Consider the following 12,866-nt stretch of genomic DNA (forward strand, 5'->3'; position numbering starts at 1 on the left):
CAATTAACGCATGTACCCTTTTGTCTTTCGGCTATCAGCGCCACCACATGATGCATGATTAACCATCCCCGTCTTTTGACGTTATTTTCACGAAATTAGTAAAATAACGTTAAAATTAGTGTACTTTCACTTTTGCCCCCGAGCGTCCACACACACACACACACACACATATATATATATATATTATATGTGCATACCGCATGCGGAGCTACTTCCACATGCTCAGCATGATATAGCCAAATACATGTAAAACACAATAAAGCCAAATATAAGAAGATAGTGAAGTTGTAGAGATTAGTATATTCCATAGGGTGGCTGCAGTCAGTCAGTCAAGCGCAAATACGCAACGGTTACGGCACTGGAATCCAATCCAAACAAGAATCAGTCTCTCTCTCAGGGTTTCGTGTTCGTACAAATAATGATTCATATAACCAAATCAACGCTAACTCTTCCTTCACAAACCCTAGTCGTTCAACCATTATTCTCTCCTCAATTCATTCTTTCCGTTGCCGTAATTCGATCCATTAGATGACGCCAACTCTTCCAACAGTTGTCATTCCTTTTACGCACCTTCAAGTAAGTTTTATCCTTCAAAATCGAAGATCATTTTTGTTATTCCGTTGCAATGAATCCTGTTTTGTGTGTATATTATGTGATTGATTAGGATAAAGATGCTGATCTGTCCATGAAGATTGAAGAAGGATTAGGACCAGATGGATTGGGGATTTTATCAGTTTCTGGCGTATGAAACTTTACCTCTGCTTTTTTTTAATACAAAACATAATATGAAAACACTTTATGTTTTGATCTGAATATGCAAATTTAATAAAACTAGGTTTAAACAAGTTCGCCGCATTGCGGCGAATTTCTTTTGTTATTTAGTCTCTGTTTACATGTGTTTGAAATCACTACGAGTGTGTTGCGAACGGAACTGCCGACAAGAATAAAAAGAAAATGTAGAAAAAAACACTAAAAGATAACCGAAAGAAAATCAACCAAAAAAGTTGTATGGTAACGATGTTGTTCGTATGAAACCCGTGGTCAGAGATGAGCAAATTGTTCTGGGTACCGGTACCAAATTTGCCGAACCGAAAGATCTTAAGTACCAATTCGGTACCGACTTTTGGCATTCCTGGTACCGGTTCACTACCATTTTTTACCTTCATATACCGGTACCGTAACCGGTATTCTCGGTATCAGTACCGATTCTGTATCGGTTGGCACCGAGCTCATCCCTACCCCTGAAACAAAAAAAGAAAAAATTAAAAGTTGAAGAAAATCAACAAAAAAAGTTGTACGATACCGTTGTCCGTACGGTAACCGTGATTAGAGATGAGCAAATGGTACCGGGTAGCAACACTGAATTTCCCGAACCAAAAGATTTCCAATATCAATTGGGCACCGACTTTTGACGTTTTTTGTATTAGTGCCGGATTTTACCTTCATGTACTGATACCGAACAGAACCGTCCCGGTATTTTCGATACCAATACTGGTTCGATACCGGTTGACACCAAGCTTATCCCAACCCCTGATATGAAAAAAAAAGATTAAAGTTATAAAGTAAAGTAAATAACTATTATTATAAAACTAAAATAATAAAAATATTAAAAAACTATATATTATTATAATATTAAAATCACTATTCATTTCATTTCCTTTATTAATATATAGTAAAGTAATATATAGTAATATGAAGACTTGAACAATTAACACATGAAGTATTGAGTAGGGCTGTAGACGAACCGAACGAGGCCATGCTCGTGTTCGTTTGTTAAGGAAATGCAGATGTTCGTGAACTGTTCGCGAACACATGTCGGACAGAAGTTTATGTTCGTGTTCGTTTGTTAAGGAATTTTAGTTGTTCGCGAACAGTTCGTGAACACTAGTCACGAACTGACGAACACAATTGAACACTAACTTTAAATTAAAAAAAAACACAGTTAACCTTAAACATCTGACACAAGTAGTCGAATACAACCATTAAATGATAAATCAAGAATTTGAAACACAAGAATTCTACTACAAGCACCATATGACAAATCAAGTTTAGCTAATGATGAAACAATGGTTAACCGGCGGGGTTAACACACTGGTCTCGTCAAGAAGGGTTAATCCCTTCCTCTCGAGGATCGCTGGCTGGATCACCGGTGGTTGATCTCCTGCACAAGGAAACAAGCCGTGACTCGTAACAAGGAGGATGGGGTGGGACATGAGAACGGTAGAGTGATGCGACATAGCATCACATCTGGTGTATGAAAACGGAAGTATTCACAGCGATGCGGCCTCGCACCGCGTCCAGTAAACACTTTTATCAATACAAGAAAGCCTTACCTTAGGCATAGAAGAAGATGAACATAACAGTGCGGCTGGCACCGCACCATATGGGCATTTTCGTCACGACAAGGGATGCAGGCAAATAGTCTCCGCGGACGACGATGCGGCCAGCACCGCATCTCGCGTATTTCTTGATCACAAGTAGGAGACGCGGTAACCTTAGACGTTACCGCATGCAGCGATGCGGCTTGCACCGCATCCGCATCCTACGCACTCAACAAGTGGGACTGACACCACAGTGCAAGTGGCACCAATGGCAGTTACCTGTCAGAGCTACGTAAGCAATGGACTGACGTGGCGTAACCTCCACAACCGACAAGCCTGACACACCTGCAAAGGTGCAGCACGTCGTCAGTCCATCCATCATCCTCCTCCTTCACTCCTCGGCTATAAATACCAACCCCAAACCAGGTTTGAGGTATCTCTTCACAACTCTCTCACTACTACTACTATCTTACTTTGCTTCCCAAGCAAACCTACTGATTCTCACGCCGGAGAGTGGTAACAAGGAGCACCCCCCACCCCATCCTCCTTGTTACGAGTCACAGCTTGTTTCCTTGTGCAGGAGATCAACCACCGGTGATCCAGCCAGCGATCCTCGAGAGGAAGGGATTAACCCTTCTTGACGAGACCAGTGTGTTAACCCCGCCGGTTAACCATTGTTTCATCAGCTAACTTAAGACATAATTATCTTAAGTTACTTGGACATATCCCAAAAAATGTCTTTAGTGTCCAACTCCTTCATATATATGTAGATAAGGGTTTACATATTACTGTTTTTTAATATAATTATTAACTAATGTTTAGGGGGTAGTAAAACTTAGAGGGAAATTAAAATATCAAGAAAACACTAAAAACTTTTAACAATTTAACATAAACAAACGAATACGAATGAAGTAACGAACATATTATCGAAGGTTCACGGACACAGACTAACGAACGGAACCTTTGTTCGTGTTTGTTCATTTAGTTACTCGAATGGGATAACTTGTACGTGTTCGTTCATTAACTAAACGAACGAACATAAACGAACTTCCCGCTGAACGTTCGGTTCGTTTACAGCCCTAGTACGGAGTACAGTCTCGAGTACTAATAAATAAGATAATGATTTTGAAGGAAAAAATATAAAAAAAATTGGAAATCCGGTCCAACCACCCAGTTCACCGATTAGACCGGTTCAAATGGGGAACAGTCAAAGAGGATTAACTGGATCAGTTCAATGCTCGGATTGGAAAACATTGGTTTATTGCACCAAATTGCAATTTACTTTCTAAGTTTTCACCATTGTATGTAAGATATGGTGATGTGGCATACTGCCACATCACTATTTAACCTGCTATCAAAGGTTATTACGTATAATGGTAAAAAGATGAAAGTAAGTTTCATTTTGGTGTAATTAACTCTTGAATTTATCAATTAGCTTGCTAACCATGTAATAGATTGTGCATCATGCCATCAGGGTATACGGTGTGGGCGGCAAAGGGGTGCGGTAAAGTGGGTTTGCCGCGCGGTAACACCGCCGCCAACCCCCTTTGCCGCGCGGTGATCTTTCTCATCGGTGACCTGATACCGAATCGGTGAAGGGAGGGAAGGGGAGAGAGAGGGGGTGTGTGTGGTGGGGTCCATGCCATCTCAACCAATCACACATTTTTTCTTTTTTTTTTAAATAGTTTACCAATTCATGAAGCGTCTAACCATTGCCAACACTTTTGAGCATAGTTTAAACAATTAAGGTTGAATGCATGGCACACTCTCATTGGTTGATTTTGAAGTTTACCACTTTCAAGTGTCTAACCACTCCCTACAGTCCTACACCCTCATCATGAGTTGCGTGAAATCATTTGCTTATTGATTAGTGATGTTGCATTTAAAGGGTGTGTAACTTGTATCATCTGGTCTAGGTTCCTGGATACACTTTGTTAAGACAAAACCTTCTGAACCTTGCTCCTAGGTAAAACATTTCGAAAGTGCTTTAATTTGATGTTATTTTATGTCTATCTGCATCACTAAAAGCAGCTGAAAAATTAACTGTTTTGTACTAGGCTAGCTAATCTTCCTGAAAAGGTGAAGAATGAACTAGAAGATCCTCAAAGCAGGTAATTCGAATTGATTATTGCCACTTTAATAAGCAGATTCTAAAAATACTATAATAAATTCTTGGCAAATTGGAAAATAATAATCCCATCTTTCTGAAATTGGCCGATAATAATCCCAAGTCAGTTATTAGCCAATAATAATCCGACCTCGTCCAATTTTTTTGTAAAATAGCCCGCCGTTAAAATAACTTAACGGAGTTAAGTGTTTTTCCGAATTACAAACCGATGTTTTAGGGCTTTTGATCAGAACGAGGATACGAGTTGATTGATGTAAAACTTACCTCAAAATACTGCCCCCAACCCACGAAAACGGTGCTTCAATTCTGGTGTTTAACTTCCAATTAACAAAATTCAAGCCATTTCGAACACATTTCGAGGTAAGTTTTACATCAATCGACTTGTATCCTCGTTCTGATCAAAAGCCCTAAAACATCGGTTTGTAATTCGGAAAAACACTTAACTCCGTTAAGCTTATTTTAACGGCAGATTATTTTACAAAAAAATTGGACGAGGTCGGATTATTATTGGCTAATAACTGACTTGGGATTATTATCCGCCAATTTCAGAAAGATGGGATTATTATTTTCCAATTTGCCTAAATTCTTAGGTAATTCAACATTTACCCTTGAAATAAACTGTTATCATGTAGGTATAATTTTGGATGGAGCCATGGGAAAGAGAAGCTTGAGTCTGGGAAACCAGGTAAATTTACTTCTTAGATTTTGATTCGTGAATCACGTTATAAATCCATTAAATGTGAAATCAGATGCGGTCTACGTGTGAAATGATAGGCAAAAGGTCGAGATTGGACATAGACAACCTGTTATACTCTTGTATAATGTATCTGATGGTTATGTTTTATTTGTGCAGATCTATTAAAAGGCTCTTTCTATGCAAATCCAATATTAGACAAACCTACTACTGACGCTGCTTTAATTCAAAGGTAAAATTCTAGAAACCCTAGTTTTGTTGTTCAGTATGTTCATGCTATACTATACATCTTCCTAAAACAATTATTTTTTTTCTGTTTCTCAAAGAAAATGCAATGTCTCTTTCTGGAAAAGTTCCAATGATATATTATCCTTGTGCCCGCTAGTAATCGTTACAAAAATATTGATAACTTCAGTTTTAGTTTTCAAGAAAATTACTCTTTTTTTTTTGAACGGCTTAAATTATACCAAACTTTTGCTGTATAGGTACCCTGCATACTGTGGATCAAATATTTGGCCTCAAAGTACTATGCCTGAACTTGAAATTGGTATATCTCATTTTTATCTTCTTTGACTTTTGATTTGACTTTTGAGAAGTCACAAAAACAGGACTTATAGATGAAGTCCAATTTTAATAACATGAAGTTGGAAGTTTAATAACCATTTACCAGGATCTTGTAGTTTTTAATTTGAAATTACCTATTTGCCCATCCATAAGCGTTTTAGAAAAGATTAGGATGTTGGTAATTTTGGATTACAGAGGAGCAAGTTGGTAAATTTAGATTAAAACTAGTGGGTTACCACCCGCACTCCGCAACAGGTTCGAAACGTAGATAAAAATAAGCAAATCGCGAGAGCTAAAGTTGTTTGATGTTTTAGTTAAGGGACTAAACATATCATTATTAAAGTTGAGGGCTATAGTTGTTTATTATTAAAGTTGAGGGGAAATGTTGTTTATTAATTAAAAGTGAGGGGCTAAAGTTGTTTTAGTTAAGGGGCAAAACATGTCATTATTAAAGTTGAGGAGCTAAAGTTGTTTACTATTAAAGTTGAGGGGCTTAAGCTGTTTGATGTTGACAAAATAGCATATTGATAGTATATTAATGCTTATAATTGGTAAATATAGATTTAAATTGTTAAAGCGCAGGCGAAAATTGGTAAATTTAGATTAGTTTTAGTAAACTGGAGGTAAGCATTGTAAAATGTCAGTATAAATTAATAGTCAAAGGCTTTTATTAAAAATAATTCATATTTTTTATATGCATGCAGCTTTCAAATCCCTTGGAAAGCTTATTCTCGATGTCGGTTTACTTGTAGCATATCATTGTGATAAATACGGTAACTTTTCTTGAAACACATTTAAGATAATATATCATATGTCATTTTGGAGTTAATTGTTAGTTAACTGTTAATAATATTACGTTTTTAAATGTAGCAGTGTCTAAAGAGACAGGTATGCCACATAACGAAGGCATTGAACAGATTGTGCATCGTTCTCGGTGTCATAAAGGTCGTTTGCTGTATTACTTTCCTGCAGAAAACAGGTTGTTATTGTCTCACATCGATACTATTACAAGTTTCGGTCATTTCAACCCACTTAACAGAAAAAGTTGACTGACAATCATGTCATGGACCATTTGTGTTACGTTCGTGTATAACTTTTAGTGTACTATCTCATATTAGGGACCGGGAACAAAATTTTGACAAACCACAGGGACTATGGACTATCTGTATACTTACTTTTTTTTAGTTTGGTACACGGATGGTTCCTGTGGTTTACGAAAATTTTGGATTTGGTCCCTAGCTTACCAAAACTACACGGATGATCCCTGTGGTTTGCACTTTGTAACGTATTTAGTCCCCAACAAACAAATCTAAAGGTTTTAGCATGTCCAAGTTAGAGACTAAATGTGCTATAAAGTGCAAACCACAGGGACCATCCATGTACTTTTGGAAAAAGCTGGAGACTAAATAGTAAATACGTTACAAAGTGCAAACCACAGGGACCATCCGTGTACTTTTGAAAAGCTAGGGACCAAATCCAAAATTTAAGTAAACCATAGGGACCGCCTGTGTACTTTACTCTATTTTTTTTTACATTTAACGTTATGAGTTGCACAAAATATAGAGTTAAGAAATATGGTATGATCCAATACAAAAATGTCAAGTCTCTTTATTTTTCATATTGTGAATGCCATTGCCATCTTTATTTCACCTTGCATTATATAAACGAAACCTACAAAATGAAAATATTACATACCATACAAATATAAGACTGGTGGGCTAACCTCGACCCACAACCATAACATATTAAGTTTACTTGCAGTAATGACTCTCAAGATAGCGAGTCCATGTCATCATGGTGCGGCTGGCATACAGATCACGGCTCTCTCACCGGTATAAAAGTTCTTACCTCGCCTGTATATAATTATGAGTAAAATGCCAGTTTCGTCCCTGAGGTTTGGCCAGTTTTGCTACTTTCGTCGAAAGGTTTGTTTTTCCTCATCTGGATCCAAAAGGTTTTAAATCTTGCCAATTTCATCCGGCTCGTTAACTCCATCCATTTTTCTCCGTTAAGCCAGGGGTATTTTTGTCTTTGAATAATTGTACATTATGCTAAAAGCTTGTACATAAAGTGAAAAAAACCGAATTGCCCTTTAACTTAACAAAAAAAACGGAAATACTCCTGACTTAATGGAGAAAAATGGATGGAGTTAACGAGCCGGATGAAAACGGCAAGATTTCAAACCTTTTGGATCCAAAGGCGGAAAAACAAACCTTTGGACGTAAGTCGCAAAACTGGCCAAACCTCCGGGACCAAAATGGCATTTTATTCTATATATTGACTTAAAAGAGTTTCTACCTGGTGTTTATATCCAATAGCCTGCAATGTGACTTTAAACATAATCGACGATTCTTCGAAATATTTTATGTTGATAAAGATGGTTAAATAAATTCTTTTGCTTGAATTTAACATGTAGGTCTTACGTATGCCGTATTTACCAAAGACGGTGTAGAAATACCTTGTCCCGATAGTACAGCTGGTCTTTATATCAAAACAAGAACAGGTCAAATAGTCAAAGTATGTATTCTTTCTTTTGACATATACCTCTTGCAGGATTTATCTGTTTAATGCAAGAAAACAAATAAAAATATTGTAATGATTTGCTATATTTTATCTTAGGTGGTGTACAAGGAAGATGAAATTGCATACCAAATCGGAAACATAACCGAAATACTTTCAAGCGGCCGTCTTTGTGCAACGCCCCATTGTGTCCGTGTAAGCCCACATGTTGAATTTATTTATTTTCTATTCATGCTATTTGGATTTTTTTTTCTAGATCTGTCTTCATTTTACATTGAAATGAATAACTTTACTTGTGGCTTCAATGCTTGTCCCTATTGGTAGTAAAATGGGTAGGGCAGAGGGTAGGTAATGGGTCAAAACAGGTTCGATTGGGTTGACCCGCAAATACTTTATTGTCCATTAGTATTTCTTAAAAAATGTTAAAGTGCATGGATAGTCGTAGTCCCTGTGGTTTACCAAAATTTTGGATTTGGTCCCTAGCTTTCCAAAAGTACACAGATGGTCTCTATAGTTTGCACTTTCTAACGCATTTAATCCCCAACTTTTTCCAAAAGTACATGGATGGTCCCTGTGGTTTGCATTTTGTAACGGATTTAATCCCTAACTTGGACATGCTAAAACTTTTAGATATGTTGGCTGGGGACTAAATGCGTTACAAAGTGACGACCATCAGTGTACCTTTGGAAAGCTAGGAACCAAATTCAATTTTGGTAAACCACAGGGACCATTCGTGTACTTTACTCAAAATCTATGCAGTTAATGCGGAAAAATATCGGTTATCGGTCAAGGACCGATATATGAGATATCGTTTATCGCGGTGAGATATCGGTAAGTGAGTGGGTGTTTATAAGGTAAAGCATTTACTACTCCATTATAGCTTTATGACATGTTCTACCACAAGTCCTACCCGCGCGCGTAGGGGGGGGGGGGTGCAAAAAAAATGGGTTTCTGAGCTGGAAATTTGGTTGAACTCGTGCGTGCCCGCGCATCCTGCGGACACGAATGCAGCTCCGAAACCCGGGGTACCGGGTGAGTCCCAGAATTTTACACCATATTTAACTTCGTTTTTTTGCTGAAATCCAGAATTTTTTTATACAAAATTGGCCCAGCAGCTTTTACACCATATTTAACTTCGTTTTTTTTTGCTGAAATCCAGAATTTTTTATACAAAATTGGCCCAGCCGAGATATCGCCGAGACAATCGATACGGTTTTGCAAGATGTCGGCCGATATTTCGGCGTTGACCACCGATATTATCGTTTACCGATATCGGAAACCGATATTTTGGTGAGGGGCCGATAACCGAGATATCGCCGAGATATCACCGAGATATCGCCGAGATTAACTGCATAGCTCAAAATGTTATTATGTTAATCTAGCAAGATTTAACTATAAGGGTAACTAAAGGGGAAAATAGTAAATTATAACAAAATCTTGGACAACTATTTTGGTACAAATTACAACAAAATAAATTGTAAAAATAGTTTTGGAACAGAGTGTAAAATTACTCCATGTGCAATATTCGGCCCACGTGAAATGTTCCTATAATATCTGAAATATTTTATTTAAGTCATCATACCCTTTGAAAATAATATAAACCAAATCAATCCATCAGTAAAAAAATCCAAAATGTCATATTTACTCGCCTCTGATTTTGAAAACCGTTTACCTTTATTTGCAGGCACCAAAAGGCGAAAAAGCAACAGGGCTTGAACGCTCCACATTTGCATTGTTCATGCAACCTGACTGGTTTGCTTTCCCAAACAACTTGATTATTTTTTTTGGGTAAAGGGTTACCCCGGTAAATTTTATAAATCACCAAACCGCAATAAAGTACAAGTAGTGAGGATGTGTTCCACACTAGTTCATATACAGGACATGCCCCATATATGTAAAACAAAACAAAACCAAATACCTATAAAATCCCAAGGACCTAGTCTACGCCTTTTGTATAAAGATTAGTTTCATACATATCCTTCTAAAATTTCGTAATATCATATTTTATGTACTATGAAATTGTTAAATATTATACTTTAGTGTTCTGAAAGGATAAATATGGCTTGAAAATTTAGAAGGATGTATATGAAAATTTGAACAATTAGGATGACGTATATAAAAATATAAAGTCCCCTTTTACCGTTTTACGTAATGTGACAACGATGGAAAATTTAATTTTCAGGGATGAAAAACTTGTTTTTCCAGAGGCGGGGCTGGGGCATGTTCATCAAGAGGTGCGTTCGTGACCCTTTAAATGTTATCAGTTCAGTTAATTATTCTTTTCGAACATGACGATTGAAGCTATATATTATACGTACTATGTGCACACATAATAAAATAAGAGTAAATTACAAAAATCGTCCTTTATGTATGTCACTTATTGCAAATTGTGTCCTTTATTTTCAATAATTACAAAAACGTACTCGATGTTTGCAAACCGTTGCAACTATGTCTTTTAGCCCTAACTCAGTTAATTTTTTGCGGTTAAATCTGACCAGATGGACCCCGTATGAGGGTATTTTTGTCATTTTACTCTCACATAGGGTCCATTTGGTCAGATTTAACCACAAAATACCCTCATGTGGGGTCCATTTGTTCAGATTTAACCACAAAAATTAACTGAGTTAGGGTTAAAGGACATAATTTGCAAGGGTTTGCAAACATCAAGTAGGTTTTCTGTAATTATTGAAGACAAAGGACACAGTTTGCAATAAGTGACATACATAAAGGACGATTTTTGTAATTTACTCAATAAAATAATTGTTAGCACTTAGCTTAGCTGACAGTATACAAGTAAAGTTTCTGTAGTAACTAGAAAACTATTTCACCTATTTTCTACCTTAAACCAGGAATAACTAAGATATCCGTGGTTATCCGATATTTGAAGTCGGGTCAATTAAGTTTCTGCTGCATTTTTTGACCCGTTATTCACATAAGCGGTTTGATTTAGTTCAATGTTGGGCCAAAATCATAAACTTCAGAACATTTGTTCAGTGTCGACTTTTCAGAGTCAAACCAAACTTCTATTCGTTTTTTGGTTTTATGACTTCGATTATTTTGGTTTTGTAAATGGCGCGATGACTTCAATAATTTGCGGTTATTCAGTTGATACAGGCTAATGAATCGCTTACGTTTGGGGAGTACACAGAGAAGCTTCTTGACAAGTATTATCATCAGAAAATGTAGTGGCATTGGGGTAGGCTTTAATTGTGTTAAAACTATGTCTATATTTATGTCAACAAAAAACGGGTCGGGTCTACTTGGCATCAAATAATTTTATGTAAATGAATAGCAAGTTACTCTTATTGATTAGTTACAGTTTCCAAATTATCAGATACTAGTCTTATATTTTTTTTGTTTGTTTTCTTTACCTCTGAAACATTTTTTTGAATGTATATATACAATTATTATTTTTAATTATTTAACTTTTTAATCAAACTTAATACAGTTGTTTATCAAGGGATTTAGGCACTGTAGGGTTATCTTACTTTTTAAAATTTATATATAAATGCTCTTTGTAGTTTGAACCCTATTTATTTAACCTAATAAAATAAATTTGAAAAAATCCTTAGTTTTTAAGTGAAAAAGCTAACCCATCCTACCCCCTTGTGCTGTTCAACGAGCGAGTTTGAACAAACCAACTACACAAACTCGGCTTGAGCCCATGAGAATACTAGTCGAGCCATAGATTCAGCTCCTCTCCAAGGCTCCAACTTGAGCAAACTAGTGGCTCATGAGTTGGTTTCTTTTTCTTAAATTGATGAGTGTATGTTTTCAATTAAAGTCTCAAATAACACGCCAACAACATTATCGAAGTACACGTGTCTTGAAGAATGTAGCACCAAACTACCGATATACAAGGAAATGAGCTATAACCAGCTCGAGTTTTTATACAAGTGAGCTACCATCAGCTTAACTTTGGCTAGGACATTTGTATTAGACATTAAGCTCAAGGCTAGTTAGCTTGAGGTTTTAACAAGCAAATTTATAAGAGTTAATGAGTGAGCTATGAGCCACGGGCTATTTAAAAAACGTCATCCTTTTTACTGTTTTACATACCAAAACAACGATGAGCGGAAATCGTGTATAGAGAGTTCAAGATACAATGATGGACATGAACCAATCCATGGATAATCAATCATGGAGTGCACAACGAAAAGCGTCCATGGTAACATGGCGCCAAATTTGCTTGCAATTATCACATCACATGTGTTTTCATTATCCATTGCTCCACCAACAACCTCGACCTTTGCAAGGGATGCTCACAACACCTTCTCTATATCCACTAATAGAGTTAAGTGTCATTTGCATCCCTATGGTTTGTTCACTTTTGCCAATTCATATCAAATTTCAAAATTGTACCATTTTCCTCCCTGACGTTCTGGAAACGTGCCATTTCAGTCCAAAAAACTAACCCCAGTTAAAAAAACTCAGTTAGCTCAGGGACGAAAATGACATTTTATTCTAGATTTTTTGGACTGAAATGACACGTTTCAAGAATGTTAGGGAGGAAAATGGTACAATTTTAAAATATGGTCTGAAATGGCAAAAGTGGACAAACTACAGGAACGTAAATGACACTTAACTCCCACTAATATGACGAGTCCCTAATTAGGAATGTGAGCTCTAATCCTAACCG

General features: G+C 36.8%; 1 protein-coding gene across 3 annotated transcripts; it reads left to right on the plus strand.

The window, feature by feature from the left end:
• The first annotated feature begins 288 nt into the window (after positions 1-288).
• LOC110893816 lies at positions 289-11,562 on the plus strand. 3 transcript variants are annotated; one of them, XM_022140952.2, is made up of 15 exons: positions 289-576; positions 665-742; positions 4,238-4,287; positions 4,379-4,432; positions 5,082-5,134; positions 5,303-5,375; positions 5,629-5,690; positions 6,412-6,480; positions 6,578-6,686; positions 7,469-7,539; positions 8,124-8,224; positions 8,327-8,422; positions 9,912-9,979; positions 10,410-10,461; positions 11,342-11,562. In XM_022140952.2, exons 1-15 carry the CDS (start codon positions 529-531, stop codon positions 11,411-11,413), a joined length of 1,056 nt encoding a protein of 351 aa, XP_021996644.1. In that variant the 5' UTR covers positions 289-528; the 3' UTR covers positions 11,414-11,562. The 3 variants fall into 3 exon arrangements, with proteins under 3 accessions (XP_021996644.1, XP_021996642.1, XP_021996643.1); XM_022140950.2 differs by having other exon boundaries at positions 290-576; positions 11,333-11,562; XM_022140951.2 differs by having other exon boundaries at positions 291-576; positions 6,581-6,686; positions 11,333-11,562.
• Positions 11,563-12,866: the final 1,304 nt, after the last annotated feature.

Source organism: Helianthus annuus, chromosome 12 (assembly GCF_002127325.2).
Source record: "Helianthus annuus cultivar XRQ/B chromosome 12, HanXRQr2.0-SUNRISE, whole genome shotgun sequence".
NCBI classification, from domain to species: Eukaryota; Viridiplantae; Streptophyta; class Magnoliopsida; order Asterales; family Asteraceae; genus Helianthus; species Helianthus annuus.

What these genes read in the sequence shown, in the direction of transcription:
- LOC110893816 (XM_022140950.2), top strand. Translation starts at nt 529, where the DNA reads ATGACGCCAACTCTTCCAACAGTTGTCATTCCTTTTACGCACCTTCAA. An exon ending in GACGCTGCTTTAATTCAAAG is followed by an intron (nt 5,376 to 5,628) that starts GTAAAATTCTAG and finishes TTTGCTGTATAG; the next exon opens with GTACCCTGCATACTGTGGAT. An exon ending in TACTTTCCTGCAGAAAACAG is followed by an intron (nt 6,687 to 7,468) that starts GTTGTTATTGTC and finishes GTTTACTTGCAG; the next exon opens with TAATGACTCTCAAGATAGCG.